The sequence below is a fragment of the Seriola aureovittata genome, chromosome 10, assembly GCF_021018895.1.
Source record: "Seriola aureovittata isolate HTS-2021-v1 ecotype China chromosome 10, ASM2101889v1, whole genome shotgun sequence".
NCBI classification, from domain to species: domain Eukaryota; kingdom Metazoa; phylum Chordata; class Actinopteri; order Carangiformes; family Carangidae; genus Seriola; species Seriola aureovittata.
In genome coordinates this window covers 11,460,819-11,480,815 of record NC_079373.1, presented here as the reverse complement: position 1 = coordinate 11,480,815, position 19,997 = coordinate 11,460,819, and the positions used below count along the sequence as shown (strand labels likewise).

Here is a 19,997-nt window from a genome sequence, read left to right as displayed (position 1 = left end):
TCACATCTTCTTTTGTACATCATTTTAGTGTTTTTGTCTGGATTAATAATACCAGAGGTGGAGAAACAGCCAACACAGTTTCTTTATTGTTGTATCAATAGATGAGAAAAGAGTTGCAGTTAAAGAAGGAAACTTTATGTTTGACAGGAGATAAATACGAGTGCAGAACATTTTAACCCTGTTACACCGGAGCTGGCGTTTGTCAGCGTAATGGTCATATTTTATTGTTCAAACGGTATCACACATCATAGATAAAGAAAAAAAAAACATCACTGTAAATAACTCACGATCAGTTTTTCATTGTTGTATTTATAACAGCATACTACTGTTGCTTAAGATACTGTAAGGCAATCCTACGTGCACTAAAATAAATCCTGCACAGAATCTGAAAAGTAAGCTAAGACTTAACTATAACACCAACGGAGAGAAAAGATCATTCCCACACTTCACTGGATTATAAAACCAAACAGATACAATCGATTTGTGATGCAGAAGAGGAGAGAAACATCGCTCCTTTCAGGTATAGTGTAGGGAATACACTTTGTCATTTATGGAGATATGCATCAAGCCACAGATCTCCTGAGTTTTTCAGTGACCTGAGAAAGAAAAGTCAAAAAAACATTAGTTAAACAGCAAGTGGACCATCACTCTTGTTTGTAAATCCAAGACCTTGTGGGAGTATGTACTTTGTGGAATTACCATGAACTGTGTTCATTAATCTGTCACTGTGGGTTCGCATGCATCTTGTAACCAATATATTATTATAATTTAAACTAGAAAAAAACAACTGTCCTGTGTAATAAGTCTTATCAGTTAGTCATTATTGGACGTACCTGACAATATCAGTGAGGCCCTGCCACATAGTTTTCATTTGGTAAGGAATCCCATGTTTCTCACACAGTGCACGTACATGCGGGGCCACCAGGTGGTAGTTGTGGCGCGGCATCGTAGGAAACAGACTTCAGAGACAAAAGGAGCAGAGTGAGTTCATCAGACTGTATAACACATCCGACCTGTGTCAGCATTTGTTTTTTAGCGGTTCAGTGTAGTGACGGTTGCCTGTGCACAATGGCAAGCTTTTATTAAATGGGTTCGCACTCAAAAGTTCACTTTTGGTGTCTGTGTATTATTTTGCAATGACACCTGTACAGCAAGACATGTCTACTTACATTCAGAAAATGTTCACTTCCAGACGACACAGACAAATCAATAATTGCGAGTTGGACATTGAAAATATAGTTCACCCAGAAATGAAGATTGAATTATCTCTAAAAAGTATAAATCTATCGTCTTTTCTCAGTTCCACAAGCACGAGATACATCACTCTGCGCTTCAAATTCACTCAAGATCCAGAAATATAAATACTTTACATACTGAAAAACTATTTTCTCAAACCCTCAATCAATCTGAGTGTTGGTGTTCTACATGGACATATTTTCCTTCCAAAGTTTGAAGAGTTTGAAGAAGAGAGATTTTCTGGTTGTTGTTTTTTTTTTTAAAAGCAGATAATCACGTTTTGGGTGTTAACCTCTTAAAAAAATTTTTTTTTTCCCCCTATAACTTTAACTTCGATTGCTCCACCCTTTAATATTTAATAATGGGAAATAGCTACTGAACCTGAAACCAAGCAGCTTTACGGTTGTTAAAATGATCTTCTACAGTCATATTAGGTCTCTACTGCATCAGCTTGTTCTAACTCTTCAGTGGAATCTAAAATGAAAACTCAGTGGGTTTGGGGAGTGCTTGGCTGCACAGTTTGAGTTTGTAATGGTTGGCCACTGCTTCTTAAAGAGTTCATTACTGGTATCATGATTTTCAGTAGTCTCTTGTGACTGTGCTCAGCACATTGTCTGCAAGCACAGAGGTCCTGGACTGTAATAGTTTGGCCTCAAAGCACTCGATGGTGCTGATGCAGCAGAAGCTTTCAGAGATGTTTGACGGACCCTCTATGCCTTTTGTATCTGTAGAAAGATTGCTTCTAATTTCATTGAGTTGACATTAAATTTTAGAAACTCTGTGTTTCTCCTACAAACTTTCAGTTGATGAGTCCACTCCTACTTACTGGTGTTCGATTTGAAAGTTGAGGTGCCCACTGAACCAGTCGTTGAAGAAGGACTGCTCGATATTACAGGTGGCCCGTAGCTAAAGAAGAAGAGCAGACAGAAGAGTGCAGAGGAGTTCATACATCGGCATCACTTGCAGGTGACTGTGGATTTCACAGCACTTAGGAGGTTTCCTTCATAAACCAGGTACCTGCATGGTTAGCCAGTCCTGGTGCTTCTCATGGTCGATGTCCATTGGCAGATGATTCATCTGAGTCACCCACACAAACCAGTGACTCTCCAGAAACCTGTAACATTCACAACAATGCCAAACCAGTCACTGAATAATGTGTGACACCATGTGATCGAGGTGTTGTAAGAAACTGAGCATCGTTCCTAATAAAGCGTTTTTCTACAAGTCTTTGTAAGCTGAGACTAATGGGTTTATTGATGTGAATAACTCATTTATTAATGATTTTTCACTATGAGATATAAAGCACCACAAAGCACAACTTTTAAGTTTCCAGGGTTCTGGTATGTTGCCTTATAGACCACCTTCCCATTTAAATTTCACTGACAATGAATGTGTATCTACCACAAAGTTCCTACGACAAAATTTTGACAGATGTATTTTCAGAGGATGTGCTGCATCATACGTTTAGTATGTTAAATCGGAGGTGTGTTTGTACCATGTACAAGATCTTTTACCTGACGAAGCTGATGAGCGCCACTGAGCCCAGCAGGCCATACAGGGGTATGTAACAGCAGAAGTAGCGAAGATAGTACGACATGGACCAAACCAGATCCTTCACAAGACAAGCAGGTTAATATGATTAATTTAATGAATTTGTTATCAAGATTCATGGCTCCCTAACTCATTCCATATGTTCACATGTGTCATACTCACTCTGCAGTGTTTGAGTAAACCGTTTTTCTTTAAATGTTGTAACACAGATCATTACATTAAGAACTGTTAGGCTACATTATATGAAAAAAACTAATTTAGATTTGTTCGTGCCACACAGAGGACAGGCTCTTACCACCCAGTCATGGCGGGAGATCATGGTGTGCATTATCTGAATGTGGAAGAAAACTGGAATGAGCAGCGGTGGTCCGACTGTAAGAGAGACAGTTACCAATCAGTCCTGTAACACGTTGGTGCTCACATTCATTTTAAATGACTCTTGAAAAACATACCAAGAAAGAAGTACTGGTGTTGGCGATGGTAGGGCATGTGTTTGATCTTTTTTATGCCATACTGTAAGAGAGAGGAAAACAGAGTTAAGAGTAAGCAGCTAGTGAAAGATTAAATCAGGAATCAGAAATATCAGCGTTGTGCTACTTGCCTCCACAGGTTGAGTGGCTCCAACTACAAAGATGCTCAACATGTTGACATCAGGGTCCTTTCTGAAGACGTTGGGTTTAGCGTGATGCTGGAAATGTCGATGATTCCACCAGTTGGCAGAGGCTCCCTAGGAAAACTGTATTTTAATATCTAAGTAAAAAAAAAATTAAGAAAAGAAATACATGACTGAGAATCACCTTTAAATGGCCGATCGCAAACTTGTGCAACAAGTGATTCCAGCGGGACTTCTTGAAGACAGACAGGTGGCCGAAGTCGTGCTGCAGCCACCCAGCCTGCGACTAGAGAAGAAGAAGAGTGGTATTTTGAGGTTTGTTTGCCACAGAATCAGACGTCATCAGAAACGTTTAGACCAAGAGATGATGGTGTCGGAGTCACCTGAGCGGTCGCCAGCATAACCGAGCACAGAAGCGTCAGCATCCAGTTAGTTCCCCAGTGCCATATCATCAGCCAGGCGAGGGCCTCCAGGAGCACGATGTGACACAGGTGGAGGCAGAAGAACAAAGGCCGAGCTCGAAACAGACCCTCGCTCTCTGCCTGTGCACGTAAAGCGTGGAAATCCTGTATGATTGCTGCCTGAGAGCGGAGAGGAGGGAGGAGACGGTGAAACAGACACATCCTGTGAAGCTCAAACGGTGACGCTCTGCTGTGGCATTTGCCAGTTTTAGAGAAATGTATGTTCTTAAAGCATTTGCGGAGACGTAGCATCAAGGTTTTTCATACAGTAAAGAACGAGGAAAACAAAAGCAGCTTGAGTTATCTAACAGCTAACAAAACACGAGTGTCCAGAATCTCACACGTGCCTAAAAAGTCAACTCAAAAGCAGTTCTGAGAATGGTCTGACCTAATCTTGTTCCTCAGGTGTTTCCGTGCATGTCACAGTGAGACTAAAACTGTTACATGAATAAAGTGAGGTTTGCTTTGAAGAAGCTGAGATGAGTCTCACATTTTTGTTCCGGTCCTGGCTGGGCTCTGACGCTGCCAGCTCTCCGATCTGCAGGGGCTTCAGAAACTTTTGCACAAACGCTGGATTAGGATGAAAAGCAGCAAACGCCTCCTGGAAAACAGAGATGAGAAATCCTGTCTGTCATGAGGTAAATGAAAAGTTCTGTAGATTCATCAGTGGTGGAAGAAGCACTCAGACCATTTACTTAAATAAAACTACCAGTGTTCTTCACAAATATGAAAAAAAATGAAACTGATTAGTGTTTCATTTTTTAAGTTGCTATCACTGATATCAATAATGCATAAACTGCATTTTGCTGCTCTGTATCTGGTCGAGGTGGAGCCAGTTTTGTTTTATACAGTTTGGTAGATTAGTTTCTGAACTAGGGGTCAGGCTCCCTCCTCAGGATCACACGTTAAAACAGGCGTCATGAGATGATTGATGGTGCAGGAAAGAAGAAAAAACAAGTTGAAAAAAGTTCTGTTGCTCAAATTTGTTTTAATTTTTCACACTTTTCTCTGACATTTGCTTTTTTTTTTCTTCTCTTGAACAGCTATTTAAATGAAGAAGAAGTTTATATGGGAAATGTCTCTTTGGTTTGACTGCTAACAACTCATAGACACCTGAATCTGACATGGATCCCAGACGCTGCTATTTTGTGAAGGGTTAACCACTGTTTTAATATTTAATGATGTGTTGGATTTTATGAGCTCAACGTGTGTTTTTATGTAAAATCTGAATAGGTTCAGTAACTAGTAACTACAGCTGTCTGATAAATGTAATGGAGTAAAATGTATCCTGCAGTATTTTCCCCTGAGATGTGGTGGTGTGGAAGTATCAAGTAGCATGAAGTAAATGCTCTTAGTATGAACACCACAACCACAGTTATATTCTCTGAAGTGTGTTTATACATGACTTTTATTCTGAAGAATACACTAAGAAAACAATAAGCATATTTACTGTGGCGTCCTCTCCAGCGTAGTGGCTGATGACACGAAACCCTCCTGGATGCCTTTTGGCCCACTGAGTGATGTTGTAAACCTTTCGATCTATGACCAGCCACTGGTCGTTCCTGCTGCTGTGGCTCTGCACCTCCTCCCAGGTGTAGACGCCTCCAGCACGCCCGCTGCCCGGCTCTGTCAGCTGGCCCCCACCTCCCATCCTCACCGCTGTCTCCGGCCTTGATCCTCCTGCGCACTGAACAGCAACTCAGCCACGAAGTCTGACACCTGGATGTAAAAAAAAAAAAAAAGAAAGAAGAAAAAAAAGGTGTGTTTAACAGCAATCTGAGAGTCACAGACTGAGAGGGAGCAGCTTTCATAGGAGGAGGTTTTAACCTGTTGCTCTCTTTACTTTAACCATCAGCTGATAAGTGAAGTCAGACAAAGAGCAGGGCAACATCACTAATAATTGATGATGAAATCAACCAGGAGGCTGGCGCGTGTTTCATCATTTGTCTGTATCGACATTAAACATGAATCAAAATGTCAAGAGCACATCTCTACATTCATTTCCGATAATAATATATATTTAGGCTGTAACCCGCGTCGTATATTTTTATAGCAGCGCGTGTAGGTGGTCGCAGTTCATCATAACGTGCCATTAATGCGTAAAAACAGGTCACAAACACACCTATTAAACCACAAACTGCGCCTCGGTGAACGTTTATCGCCTGTGCTTTGATTAATTCAACAATCATCGCGGATAACGGGAGGCATGCTGTGCAGCCCCCAGGCCCACTACATGAAGATGAGAAATATTTCACACTTACAGTTTCCAGATTTTTAGCTACTCTCTTTGGTCTTCAGTCACATCAGCAGACCAGCTCGCTTTATCTGCTCCCGTTCCGTTCAGGTCCATTTTAAATAGTAAACACCCCCAAAATCCATCCTGTGCCTTTCCTAATGTGTTCAGCGACACATTCACCCTCTCATTCAGTAGAAATTCCGAGCTGATCATTCGAGGGTTTCTGGGCCAATCGGCGAACAGTATATCCTGGACAGACGGGCTCATGTGCAATGGGCTCAACAAGCTGCTCATTGCAGCGTCGCCTGAGCGCTGAGATGGAAAGAGTCAGTAGGTGGACGTCGGTCTGACATTATCCCCCATTATAACAAATATTTACACATACGCACATTCAAGAGCTTCCTCACTAATGTACGATATTACTCAACACTACCACTGTATAATTTCATATAGATTTTTTTTTTTCTGAAGCAAAGTAGATTGAATGTGCCTTTTTCATAAAAAAGACTCTTTAATGTCAATGATGTGAGACTCCAAAGTGATATGATTAATGTTGTTAAATGTACTGTATTGTGTATCATATACATAATATATATTGTTGATGTCCCTTCAGTAAGTATTTCATTAATCTAAATACATATAGTTTGTAAGAAAAGTCAAATACAGCTTGATGAATATATGTAAGTGGATTTTTTTGGCCAATTTGAGCATATTTTAAAATGTAATAAGTGATATAAGGGAGAGCCATAATGAGAACCTGTGTATTCATTTCATTCTGGCACATGGCCTTGGCATTGGATTGTCACCTCAGTCATATACTTTCAAGTGGACTGACACTGTGTGTAATTGTATTTATTCAACTGCTATGCTTATTATATTACAGGAATACCTATTATCCTTTTACATATTTTGAATTTTTATAGGCTTCTATGTGATTACTACTCGACCTTGCATATTGCCCCTCAGAGAGGAATAAAGTGAATTGAATTGAATTGAATTGAAATGAATTGAATTGAAATGAAATGAATTGAATTGAATTGAATTGAATTGAACTGAAGTGAATTTAAAAGTGTTGTTTGATCTACATGTCAGATCTCAATGCTGCAGGAAGCACAGGGCCAGGCCTTGTCATGTCAATGTATTTCAGCTGGCTCAATCTCTAAATCACAAATATTGTTTATTGGGTATTTACAGTCAAAAATAAGGAGCTTTGCAAGTTTAGTATGATGTGTTATTATCTTATTAATAACATACCACTGATGAGCACAGCCATTATGGTATGAAAATTGTCTTTTGCAGTTCCCACCTCCACCAGGGGGTGGTGCAGATGTGTTCCTTTGATCAGACACCACCTTGTCCTCATTTAACCCCGTGGATGCCTCAGCAGATATCATCACAGTCCTGTGTTGCCTCTGTCATCATCCAGAAACAGACGTGTAATTTAAATCAAATGTGATGTTTGATCGTTAATGATTTGCTCTTGGTTCATGATGATAAATGACTCCCAAGTGCTTTGGCAAAATTCTCAAATGATAATGAATTTATTCAAAACAACAAACTACTGGGCACTTGTCCACAGCAGATCTGAATTTCTCACTCTTTTACAAATTGCAAATGTTTTAGCACATATATGCAAATGAGCACATGTGTTGTTGATGAAAACTGATAATGTGGCTTCTCAGTTGAACAGTCGTACTCTCCAAAACATGTATGAATTCTTTCATTGTGTAAGTCTGTGTGAGTCATCACATGTACCAGTGAACTGTCACAGTCCATCAGTAAGAAGATCTTCACAGTAATATGGATTTATTTGTAACGTCTGCTGAATCGGTAAATTGCCTGTCAGGTGAAACTTGACTGTTCAGGTTTCTCACATCAACTAATCACATTCTGTCTCATCAACACTGGATGAGACTGAAACTCATCAACACTGGAATTATTCAGGTTACTTTTCAAGTTTTGTGTTGACTGAGGTTTAATACAGTTACTATATGTAAATAAAAAGTACAGTAACAATTGCCATGTGAGTGCAATGTGTAATGTAAAACCTTGTACTGTTGAAATCTGCATCTGAATCGTATCCAATTTGAAATAAAATAGCATTCAGTTAGCTGAACACAAATAACACTCTAGTAGCTACAGCAAAGTTTCAGTGTCAAGAGTGAAATGTGGATATAAGGAACGTTCCCCATACTGACAAAACATCTAAACATTTTGATCACCATTGTTTGCACAGTGCTAAAAGAAGTTTTCATTTTGAGAGCGTAAGTAATGAAGAAAAACTGTAATATTTTTATTTGTTTGAGTTTTATAATTGCTTGTTTTTGTATATATACAGTATGTGCTGGCTGGGTCATGCAGTGCTTCATCTGCATTCAACACATTCACCTCCACAGTCACATCCATTCACCCCCCCGAGGTCTCTGTCTGTCTGTCTGTCTGTCTGTCTGTCTGTCTGTCTGTCTGTCTGTCTGTCTGTCTGTCTGTCTGCCACTGCTGCTGCTGCTGCTGCTTACAGTCCATTGTGTCATTTCAGGGTCGTTTCAATGCGATGCAGAAATTTGCAAATCAGCTCTTTAAGTCCTCAGCATATCAGACAGGATTATCCTCAAGCAGCGTGCAGCCTGTCTCCCCGTTTGTCCGCCTCTTCTGCCACAGTTCATCAGGCTGACAGAAGCGCTGCACATCTGACCCCAGCAGCTTCTCCTGGCTTTTCTTCAGTATCACACAACCAGCAAAACACACTGCCAATCAGAAAACCTGTCTGCTATTATCAGCTATTCAATAAAGTCAGAAGGCACTGTGTTCAAGTCCAATTCAGATGTAGTAAATAGTAGTCACAGTAAGAGTGTTATCTCAGCATCACCTACAAAAAGTGTTAACATATTAATTAATAAACATTAAGTAATTTAAAAAATACTGTTCCTGTAACTTACTTAGACTTTATGAATGAGTACATTTTTGCTGGTTCTATACAGTGGTGGAAGAAGTATTCACATCTTGGGTATACACAGCAATAATCAAAATGTAAAAATACTCCATTACAAGTAAAAGTCCTGTCCTTTCCTATAAAATCTATACAAGAAAGAATACAAAGGTATTTTCAGCAAAATATACCAGCAAAAGTACAACGTTACACAGGTGAAAGGCTTCAGTGTTTTGCATTATTATTGTTTTTGCATTACTATTACTCATGCACGATTTTGAGTCAAGAAGGAGCTCATTTTTATTCTTTAACAGTACTGTTTTTTTGTTTTGTTTTTTTAATAGGAAGACCATACATCATTTAGTATGTGTTTTAATCTGAAAGGTAATAGTTACATTTACATCCAAATAAATGTAGTGAAATAAAACATACAAATATTGGCCTCTGAAATGTAGTGGAAATGAAGTATAAAGTATCTAAATAAATATAAGTCAAGACAAAAGCCTGAAGATTTAGATTTTAGATACAGTACTTGAGTGATTGGTCATGTTCCACCACTGGTGCTACACTTTAAATAACAGCATGCAGTTGTGATGGAGTATTTTCACATTGCTGTGAGTGGAAACGATGTGAACATTCTTTTACTGGAAAGTTCGTCTGTGCTGTAACTGTTGTTGCCCTTTTATTTAAAACTTGCTCAAGGCTCTCTCAAATTTTGCAGCTATTTTGAGCCACAGTGTACGAATACATTCTAGTCATGTCACATTCATTTCAATATCCATTGCATTATATCTATCTATCTATCTATCTATCTATCTGGTCGTTTCAGATCATCTGATAATTTAGCATCAAAACTGAACATCTTATTTTTCTTAAATTAGTGTAAAATACCACAATAACACTGTAAAAGACATTAAACTACTAATTATCCTACAAATAAATGAATCAATAATTAAATAAATCTCTCTGGTTCTTGTGTCAGGTTGAACACTGTGAGTGTTGGCAGCAGTTTATATGTTATTCTTGTGTCTGTTCAGTGTCGAAGCAGAAAGTCGTCACAGCTTTTTAATTAGTCTATAAAAACCTGCTAAAGCTAATGTCTGTTGTGTTTGATAGAAACCAATGCTGGGATTACCATCTTTGGAGGTCAGGGACACGGTGTGATGATTACTGTTCTCTTACTGTTCTACATGTATTAATGTATGATTATGTTTTCACAGTAGTGGTAGAAGTGTTTGGATCCTCAACTTACACAAAGTAAAAGTAGCAGTACTTCGATGTACAAGTAAAATACCTGCATTCAAAATGTTACTGCAATAAAAACTTGTAACTGTGAAAAGCAAAATGTACCTAAAGTATCAAATAAAACTCTTCCTTATGCAGAAATGGCTCCTGTCAGTGTTAGCTGCATATTGGATTGTTATTACATTTATTACTGATCTTAATATGTGAGCAGTATTTTTAATGTTGTAGCTGATCGAGGTGTTTGTTTTTTTTACAGCATTTGACTCAAAACCATGGTTCCTTGGTAAGTGGTGCAAACAACATGTTAATAATATAATAATAATGACAAAATAATGACAGGAACAAAGTACAGCAACATTATCTAAACAAAAGGACAACTTTCTTGGGCAATTTACTCCTGGGTGATCATACCAACATGAATTACAAATGCATATGGACGATGTAAATAGCTCTTTGGCAAGTACTTTTCCCCTAGTTGTACACTGTTCTTACATTTTTACAATCAAGCAAAATATGACACTGGGCTTCAAGGTTATTGTCAATGCAAAGATTGATCCTGTTTATGTTTATGTTCAACCTTGAGACTGTTGCGGTTTTCTATTTAAAAAAAAACGTCTAAAAACATGCAAGAGATAGGAGAGATTTTTTTTAATAGACTACTTCCCTAACACACACACACACACACACACACACACACACACACACACACACACACACACTGACCATGTGATGTGAATGTCCCCTTGTTCCGGTTACAGAGGAGTCTGGGAGGGAGGGCTCAGTTGAATGTAAACCTTCACACTGATGGAGAGAAGCAGCCAACATCAGGAGCAGAGTCTCTCAGTCACTCGACATTCACTTTTTCAAAACGTTGCAGTCTCTGTCTCCAGCGCGGATCACAACTCCGGGAGAGCTCGGCCTCTAATGGGCAGCAGCCGCATTAACTAGTGGACAGACTTCCATTAACTGTTTTTCTTTGCCGCCGGCCAGGTCACTCCGCTGCGCACACACTGTGGACTCCTGCACCGACAGCCGGCAGGAAGAGCGGCAGTAAGCTGACTGTTTAGTGTCCTAAAGTGGCACTTTTTTTTTTCTCCTGCTCTGATAGAGAGACCGGATCACGTGAACAGGTCATCTCAAAGCTGCGCGTTCTCTTTCTCTTAAAAGCCTCGCGGAGGTTAAAGAGGAGAGGAAGGGGTAAGGACTGCAAGAATTCAATTTCAGATCAAAATTCAGCTGTACTTTGTTGAGCTAAACTACCAGCTACATTACTACTATTATTATTACTACTACTACCACTACTATTATTACTACTATTACTACTATCATTATTATTACTCCAGACTCTGTTAGACATTTTCCACTGGTGTTTTTATGATGAAGCACTAGATGAAGACACAGAGACAAACCTGACACACTGCGGTGGCATGGCTGCAAGAGTGTTAATTGGCCCGGACCATGATGCTGTTTGCAGCCAGTGGGTTCAACCACAAAACAACAGCAGCTCCCAGGCAGAGGGTTAACTTGTCACAGAGAGTACAGCATCAAATGAGTCTGTCCTGACTCACATAAGGAGTCAGGGGCTGCAGGCCACAGCATGGGCAACTCCTCCAGGAAGGGAGAGGGAGAAGAAGAAGAGGAGGGGGGAAAGGATGGCGAGGAGGCAGAAATCACAGAGAAGAAGAAAGAGGAGGAAGTGGAGGTCGAGCTTCCACTTGGGGTGGAGGAGTTGCTGGAAAGTGGAGACCCTGTGCTGGACTTGAGCTACCGTAAATTCAAGAGGTTACCGTTGCGTGTTTGTGGACTGATGCACCTGGAGAAGCTGTATGTTTGCGGTAACAGCCTGCGCACTCTGCCGGACAGCCTCTCCCAGCTGCCGGGTCTGCGGATACTCGCCCTTGACTTCAACAAGCTGGAAGATGTTCCCATGGCCGTCTGCCAGCTCACTAACCTCACTCGCCTCTACCTGGGCAGCAACCGGTTGATGACCCTCCCACCTGAGCTGAGGAACCTGCAGAGCCTGCGCTGCCTCTGGGTGGAGAGCAACTACTTCCATAGATTTCCACGGGTACTGTACGACCTGCCCCACCTCAAGTCCCTTCAGATCGGGGACAACCGGCTGAAGACGCTGCCTCCTGACCTGTGGCGTATGGAGGCTCTGAGGGGATTATGGCTCTATGGAAACCGCTTTGATACCTTTCCCAAAGTCTTGCTGCGCATGGAGAACTTGGAGATCTTAGACCTGGACCGCAACAAGATATCAGAGTTTCCCAGTCTGAAGCGTCTCCATGCCTTGCGTCTGTTCTCCTATGACCACAACCCGGTCAAAGACCCTCCTAACGTGGGTGAGGAGGCGCTGATAGTCGGGGAAGGGGCCGCAGAGTTCTTGGAGGAGCGTGAGGCCAAGAAGGAGAGGCGACGAAAGGCCGCAGAGAAAGAGGCTGAGGAGTTAGCTCTGGCAGGAGAGGAGCCGGTGATTCACGGCATTCTGAAGAACAGCAGCTCAAAACAAGCTGCAGTGACCATAGACAACGCAGATGTTAAAGAGGAAGAGTTCCTGGTTAAGGGGGAGGAGGTGGAAGGGGAGTACGATGGTGCTGAGCTTGAATATGATGAAGAGGGCATTGATTATGAGACTGAGGAGCTTATCTGTGAAGGAGAGGGGTTTGACTACGAGGGCGAGGATCTGGAGTACGAAAGGGTTCAGATGGACTATGAGTACGAGCATCTGGAGGACATGGGGAGATAGGATGAAGGGGCATGAAAAACCCCTCATACCTTCAGAGGATCTGCAGGCAGGTGGAGGCGGATGAAAGAAAATCTGCAAATAGAGTATTTTAAAGAAGCTGACACAGGACGAGTGTGGGACTGTCTTAGCTGCGCTGCTAATTTCTAATCCGTTGTTAACTGTGAAAATAAAGCTGGGCATTATGATCCTATAAACTGACAGCACCTGTGACATCTCAATCAGCTGGAAATTACCAAATCAGAGCAGGTCTCAGGTGGAGTGAGTGTGTGTATTCAGTGTTTATGGCTGTTTTAAATTAGCGTTGTCCTCTGAGTGTACACAGGAGACCAAGTCTTCCATGATTAAATATTAACTCCTTTGATGAAGTCTGTCAGTCATTCATGTTGAGATATTTCTGAATTCAGAACCAGTAAAAGCAGCAGCTTCTGTTTACCTGACTGACACACTGTAGTATTTCCAGACATCATGGTCAGCGTCTGTTTTATGTGCTTGCCAGTGCAGCTCAGCTCTCGCCTCGTCGCTATTTTTACAGCTCAGGCCGTGCGCACATGTAAATGTGTGTATTGGATTTAGATTCACAAAGAATTTATGCCATGCTAAACACAACCCCCTAAACCTTGTCAGTGTTGTGTAAGCAGACCTGTAAGCGTCAGTGCCAAGAGAGAGAGGGAGACAAGCTGGATTATTGCAGCGATGAATAGCTGGGGTGCCTCACCATAAAAGGTATGTCCATAGGGAGGCTCCACACATGAAATGCATGGACAAAAGAATAATTATTCACATTGAAAAAAACATTTTTCAAAAAGCTGAAGCCCTCTGCAGGTCAGAGTCCATCATGACCTTTGTATACTCCTTTTTGTCAGTGACTACACCTTTTGTAGCTCCAGCTCGAACATGAAGCAGGCCCGGGCCTTGTCCTCCTCTCATCTCTGTACTCATTATTCATGTGGGGCTCGTATGTAATCCAATCCTCTTTCGTTCCACATATCTTTTTCTCACATCTAATTGAAAGAGTGAAATATTTATCCCCACGCTCAAATATTTATGTTCGGTCTCGTGTGGCAGCGTGTCTCCCTGCTCCTGTGTGTCAGTGTTGGGGAAACCGACTCAAACTGATGATTGCTTCTCTTTATATTTCCAAAAATTGACACACAACATTGCCCCGATTACACATGAAACCATACAGTATTTATTACATACATGTAAGGGTATCAGTGACATACCAAGGACTGTAAGTTATTTTCATTATTGATTGATTGTTTGGTCTTTTGAGTAGAAATCAGTGGAAAGTTGAGCATACGATCATCAAAGTGATTAGGATTCATCCGCTTGAGACCATGAATTTGGTTGCTGAAATATTTCAGTCCGCACCAAAGACTCCACATTCTCATCCCTAGAGCCACGAGCATGACTAAAACTTCCATAAAGTTTATTATTTCACTATTCACCTCATATATTCAGCTAATTAAACTTGATCTACTAACTATTCTTATTCTGACACCAACAATTCTCTGCAGACCCTCAGTGTGGTTTTATGTGTCTCTTGTTTCGACACAATCTAGTTTATGTGACTTTTGTGTGTGATGTAAAGCCACTGCAGTTTCAGACAGTCGGCTCACAGTATGTGTGCGTACTGTATGGAGCTGCAGTAAATGACACATAATGTGACGGTGGTGGAAACTCGATCCTCCTCCTCGGTCCGTGCTCGGCTGCTCCTTCCATGGCTGTGGGTGGCAAAACAGTCTGACACAGCACAGACGTCCACAGGAATCAGTGCCACACTCAGTCTGAGTGTAATTATTTTGCTCATTGGTTTACACTCCTCTCATTCTCTGTAGGTCAGTGACAGAGAGGCGGTTAAAGACAGTGCTTCAACGCCTTCACTCCCTCTTTGGCTTTCACACCGCTTACTTCACACAATTGTCTGACTGGCAGCTTTTCAACTCACACAAAAAGGACTTCCCAAAGAGATGAAAATTAGCCGTTTTTTTTGACAGGACTATTGTAAAACAACACAGACGTGGGGGTGATCAAGGTTTTCAAAATTTGATTATAAGGAAATGTAATACTGCAACCGTTCTTCCTCACAAAACCACAGTTTTTATGAGAAAATAAATACCCATGTAGGTAGTAATGTGTTGAGAAGAAACCCACAATTTAATTTTTGTGATGAGTTGCCAGCCGTGAAGTTAACATCTCAGGTGTGTGAAGATTTAGCCCCTAAAGATGAACCTGTGGAATAAAAAGGGGTCATGTAAGTCAAAGGAAAAACATAAGCATGACGGGACTTGTGATGTGTAGTGATTTGTTCAACATGTGTGTGTACCTGTCCATGTCCCGACGATTGTAGCCGTTGTGCATTTTTGCAGTGATGACTCCTGCACCGGTGTGGCCGCATCTCAGCTTTTCTAAATCAGCATCATGACAGAACCTGAAAAGAAAAACAAAGTTTTAAACTGGATATTTGTCAGTTCAACAGGTGTTTGAATGATATATGCAACAGTGCAACATACATAGTCTGAATTAGCTGAAAGGCATATACATCCTCTGGATATATGATACACGTTTATAACATATGAAATACCCATAGTAAAAACTGTATATGCACATATATCAAAAAATGTCTATGTTAGATGCAAGTTTATTCAAATATTAAATATACGGTTCTCTTAATAATTTTAGACATGTCTTTCTTCACATCCTGGGAAACTGGCATCAGACTTTTGGACTCTACTGTATATGATATCAACATATAGTGACAGGCTTTGGGATGGATATATATGTACGTAACGTGTCTACAACATAAGCATACATACATAAACATACAGATTTATATGGAAGAGACATATATGTTGATATATAAAATAGTTCCCACTTCTAATAGGTTTCATATGTACATTTATTGGTACTATTTTCAATTCAGGCCTTTTATTTCAATGGGGTATCATCAAAGTTTGGTTTTGCCACTTAAGTGAAGGATCTAAATACCAAACACACTTACTTGTTCTTATAATGTGTCGTGAAGTGTGACCAATCAAAAGGTGTATTAGGGAAAGGCTGGTTGTTCAGAGCATTTAGAAGAGACCCTGTGGGCTCCTAAAAAACACAACAGAGTGAACACAACAACACTCAACAGTCCAAATAACAGCTCCAAACATAGAAGTCATTTTTATTAAAAGAAGAAAGAATATGAGATAGAAATATTTAACCTTTTTTCCAATGGTCTTCTCAGTCGGTGCATTACTTTTAGTCTGGGGTGATGGCAGAAGGGAGCTCTAGAAGAGCAGAGGGAAAGCTGTTAAAGTGATAAAATCTAAATCTACTACAGCTGGCGAGGAGGGGGTCAGTACTCACTGGGCAGGCCAAGGGAGCGATGTCACCTCGAGTGTATCCTGTTTCTCGACAAGAATGGCTGCGCAGGCCCGGTATCGCCTCGGTGCCCTCAAACACAAGCACACAAGGACACTGTCAGTTTTACACATAATGAAATGACGACTTTAAAGGAGAGGGCAGAGTCGGAGGGTACTGTGCATCAACCTGCAGAAATGACGGTCGCAAGAAGTCGTTTTTCATCACTGAGCTGTGAGTCTGAGGAGGTTCAACCTGAACCTGAAGTTTGCAAAGACAAATAAGAAACAGTTGGTTTCATTTTAAATAGTGATAATTAAAGGACGAGGTTAGCAACAGTCTGTATTTTTATTTATTGTCAATAAACCCCATGAAAAGCCAAAACAAACCATCAAGTTTGTCTGTCTTTCAAAAAATTTCCATCTTCCCCGCTGCTGCTGCTGCTGCTGCGCTTGAGATCATTTGTTCATATTGAAGATTTAAATCTTTAAAAACTGAGAGCAAATGTCTGCAGACTTTATTTTAAAGAACCGTTTCCTGAAACATCTGTGCACTGTGATTAGAAGCACACGTTACTCAAACGGGGGTAAATAGTGCAGTTGTTGGTGAATATTTGTGCTCTGGCAGAATATTAACAGCAGCAGGACGATGTATGTGACATTGACTTAAAATAAACTCCCCTCCCCAGGGTCATTACAGTTAAGGAATACGTCACCCAGTGTCACAGAGACTGTATCAACCTTTACTAATTCAAAGGATCAGTTGATTGTTAGTTTTGATCTTTTCATGGGATTCATTGACAATAAGAAAATGTGAATAAAGAAATATAAAATATAGAATACAATCAGTCTTACCCTCAATGAACAATACTCACCATGCTGCTGTTTTTCTCCTGAAAGGTGTTAAGCTGAAGCTCCGTCCCCTCAGTGAAACCAGTCTCTCCTTTAGGACCTATAGTCACATGGTTTTGGGAAACTGGAAGAGCAACAGTGGAAATGCAACAAAAACTTATAAGAAGTCTTTATTTATTTTATTATGAAACAGCAGCCTGTAATGTAGTTTCACAAACTGGTGCTTTGTCTTGTGATTCTCTTTTCTAGACCATCTGTTCCTGTTTCTCTTGTCTTTAAACCTAAACTTCACATAAACTTGGACTTTAAGTCTCAACATTTTCAAGCTTTCTTTTACCTGCTGGCGTGAGGCGATGAGGCCCAAACAGTCTTTGGTACTCTGTCTGAAGAAACAAATTGGATGATGAGAAATTTACTTTTCAGTATATATGACATATGTGACACTCTTCAACGTCTCCCAAGTGTATTTGTTATTACGTCCTACCTTCTCCTCGGCAGCCACTGTTCTTGGGTGACTCCTCAGATAACAGAAGCCGCTGTCTCTGGATCTGTTAATGAGGTTTGGCAAAGACCCCGAACAATCAGAGCGGATGTGGGGCTGGTAATGCCGTTTGGTTTGAGACATCAAACTGTCAGATAACAGCAGTCTGTAGACAGAAACAACACACCCGAGTTTGAGGTAACACTTGGAGCTAATCACAGTCAGGCTATTTGCTTTAACTGAATCAGTGAAGGGACCAGCCTGTAGAAATGTGTGAATCCAGTTTTTCAACGCACTGAGCACAACAAGCAAAACTTGATTCACCTCTGTTGCACCTGAACGGAGGCAAATCCACAGAGCTGATTTTAATCATTTCTACAAACTGGGTTTAATTGACATCACCAATTTTTGAGATCAGTGGTTACTTAATATTTAAATCCAGTAAGTGCTGTAACCTTTATGTAGCTAACTGAACCAAAGGACAAAGCTAATAATGTTAGTGTGGTAATGCCAACTGAGACTTTGAGATCATTTAAATGTAATTGTTATAGTCAAAGTCTGTAGGGAACATGTTCTCGCCTTCTACGACCACTCACCCAAACTGGGGGTTGTCGGTTTGGTCCAGACTGGGCCTGTAATATATAGCTGGTCTCTGGTTTGCTGTGTAGCCTGTCTCATTGACACGGCTGAGGTGTGAAGAGAGGTTCACTCTGCCTGTGTCTAAAACATTGATCATCAGAATCCTAATCTATACGATAAAAGCTGTTTGACTCTAAAGATTCATGCGTAACAAAACTTTTCCTCTCTCACCTCGCGCCCTCTCCCCATATGACGCCCTGTAAGAAGTTTTATAGACTTTGAGTGTGTCACTGGTCAGTCCTCCCCAGCTGCCTGTTGCTCCAACAGTCGCCGTGACTGTCCTCCTCGGCTCAGCCATCTGAGACTGCTGTAATGGAAACTGTCAGTGACAACAGTGATGGATAGCAGAAATCCTCAGGGCCTGTGTGCACTGCTGTAACCACAAAATAAAAACAGCAAGTAAAGTGTAACTCCTTTGTTTTTAGGTTGGACTGAAGCCAACCAAACTCAAAGCTCTGTGAAAACACAATTACAGCACCTATAGGAAATAATGCAATAAGTGCTCCTTTTATTAAGTGCTGTTTGAGTGAGGAGGGAATTTCTGAGTAACAGCACCACTGCAGTACAGTTACAGCTATTTGTGTTTACAGCAGATATAACTTACCCCAGAAAAAACAGGATCTGCCAAAGCAAGGGAAAGCTTCACTTGAGACGTACCTGCAACTCTGGGCTGTTTGCTCACCTCTCTGTGTTGTGGGGGTTTTGTAGGTAAACAGGTCTCTGTTGCTAGGTGATTCAGCACAAGGGCAGAACATTATAGCTGAAGAATGAGTCCAGAGTGAGAGGTTGGCTGCCTACAGTTTAATAATGTTTCTACTGTATATCAGGGTCTGTGCTTTATTTCTTTAACACGTGTCCTGTCATGTGCTTGTTATTTAATGTTGCAGCAGGGAAAACTGTAAGATTCCCACTGTCAGCAGTTTAAACATTATATAACATTCAGATGCTTTTTTAAAAAACAAATGACACAGCAAACCATTGCATATGAACAATATCTGTGTTTTTTTATTTAGAATATATTATGTGCTCAGATTATCTTTTCCAATTTTCCAAATGTGCTTTTTTAAATGGATGTTATTTGAGTTTGAGGTTTATTTTTACTGGTTAAAATCAAAGACACAGGTGAAAAAAAAAAAATTTAAAGAGAGAAAAATAAAGTCCAGATTAATTTAATGATCACCTCTACCTAAATAGTATACAGTACATAGAATTTGTTTTGAAGGACTTTAAGAAAAAGTACATTTTAATCGAATGAGAATAACTTAGACACCTAGAAATATCCTAATTTCTGCTTATAGCTGCATTTTAAAATGGTTATATACTGCTTATAAACACAGGGGTTAAAGTAAAGCGTAACTATTATGGTGTACTGTGTATATTTCAACCATGTGTTTGTCATTCAAATAATTTTATCCGTTTTGAGGGTAGAGTGTGGTGTATATGGTGCAGATTGTAAAATTGTAAATGTAAAATTGACCTGAGGTTTGTGCTGCTGTAAGGTGAATTTCTCCGCCTGGAGCTCATCGACTCTTAACGATCAGGATGCACAGCTCAAGCCTGAACAGCTACTGCACATGTCCACTGGATGGCAGTGTGATGCCACAGTGGCCCCGACTGTAGTCAAGCCCAGAAAAGATGTAAGGTTATGTAAAAATGATGGA

At 40.6% G+C, this 19,997-nt stretch overlaps 3 protein-coding genes across 4 annotated transcripts; 1 reads left to right on the top strand and 2 right to left on the bottom strand.

Annotated features, from left to right (window-relative positions):
• Positions 1–58: 58 nt before the first annotated feature.
• Positions 59–6,354, bottom strand: fads2 (fatty acid desaturase 2). The gene is made up of 13 exons (XM_056386937.1): positions 6,123–6,354; positions 5,312–5,580; positions 4,352–4,462; positions 3,784–3,981; positions 3,585–3,686; positions 3,389–3,514; positions 3,240–3,300; positions 3,083–3,159; positions 2,751–2,848; positions 2,254–2,350; positions 2,063–2,142; positions 834–959; positions 59–596 (listed from the first exon to the last, which is right to left on the bottom strand). The coding sequence occupies exons 2-13, from the start codon at positions 5,510–5,512 to the stop codon at positions 545–547; spliced, it is 1,329 nt and encodes a 442-aa protein (XP_056242912.1). The 5' UTR covers positions 5,513–5,580; positions 6,123–6,354; the 3' UTR covers positions 59–544.
• A 4,641-nt stretch (positions 6,355–10,995) lies between these two features.
• LOC130176419 (leucine-rich repeat-containing protein 10B) lies at positions 10,996–13,378 on the top strand. Its single transcript, XM_056387507.1, has one exon. It carries the CDS (start codon positions 11,866–11,868, stop codon positions 13,015–13,017), a length of 1,152 nt encoding a protein of 383 aa, XP_056243482.1. The 5' UTR covers positions 10,996–11,865; the 3' UTR covers positions 13,018–13,378.
• Positions 13,379–15,151: 1,773 nt separating this feature from the next.
• saxo4 (stabilizer of axonemal microtubules 4) lies at positions 15,152–19,021 on the bottom strand. Of its 2 annotated transcripts, XM_056387679.1 has the most exons (12): positions 18,941–19,021; positions 18,508–18,709; positions 18,294–18,417; positions 17,701–17,863; positions 17,554–17,599; positions 17,240–17,340; positions 16,555–16,626; positions 16,372–16,458; positions 16,227–16,292; positions 16,019–16,113; positions 15,344–15,448; positions 15,152–15,249 (listed from the first exon to the last, which is right to left on the bottom strand). In XM_056387679.1, exons 2-12 carry the CDS (start codon positions 18,632–18,634, stop codon positions 15,231–15,233), a joined length of 1,005 nt encoding a protein of 334 aa, XP_056243654.1. In that variant the 5' UTR covers positions 18,635–18,709; positions 18,941–19,021; the 3' UTR covers positions 15,152–15,230. The 2 variants fall into 2 exon arrangements, with proteins under 2 accessions (XP_056243654.1, XP_056243653.1); XM_056387678.1 differs by lacking the exon at positions 15,152–15,249 and having other exon boundaries at positions 15,261–15,448.
• Between the last annotated feature and the right edge of the window lie 976 nt (positions 19,022–19,997).

Excerpts from the sequence above, each read along its gene's own strand:
- fads2 (XM_056386937.1), bottom strand. The coding sequence starts at position 5,512 with ATGGGAGGTGGGGGCCAGCTGACAGAGCCGGGCAGCGGGCGTGCTGGA. Across the intron at positions 2,849-3,082 it reads TCTCCCGCCATGACTGGGTG|GATCTGGTTTGGTCCATGTC; the intron begins GTAAGAGCCTGT and ends TGTCTTGTGAAG. Across the intron at positions 597-833 it reads GGCCTCACTGATATTGTCAG|GTCACTGAAAAACTCAGGAG; the intron begins GTACGTCCAATA and ends TTTCTTTCTCAG.
- saxo4 (XM_056387678.1), bottom strand. The coding sequence starts at position 18,634 with ATGGCTGAGCCGAGGAGGACAGTCACGGCGACTGTTGGAGCAACAGGC. Across the intron at positions 16,459-16,554 it reads TGCGACCGTCATTTCTGCAG|GGCACCGAGGCGATACCGGG; the intron begins GTTGATGCACAG and ends CTTGTGTTTGAG. Across the intron at positions 16,293-16,371 it reads TCGCTCCCTTGGCCTGCCCA|AGCTCCCTTCTGCCATCACC; the intron begins GTGAGTACTGAC and ends CTGCTCTTCTAG.
- LOC130176419 (XM_056387507.1), top strand. The coding sequence starts at position 11,866 with ATGGGCAACTCCTCCAGGAAGGGAGAGGGAGAAGAAGAAGAGGAGGGG.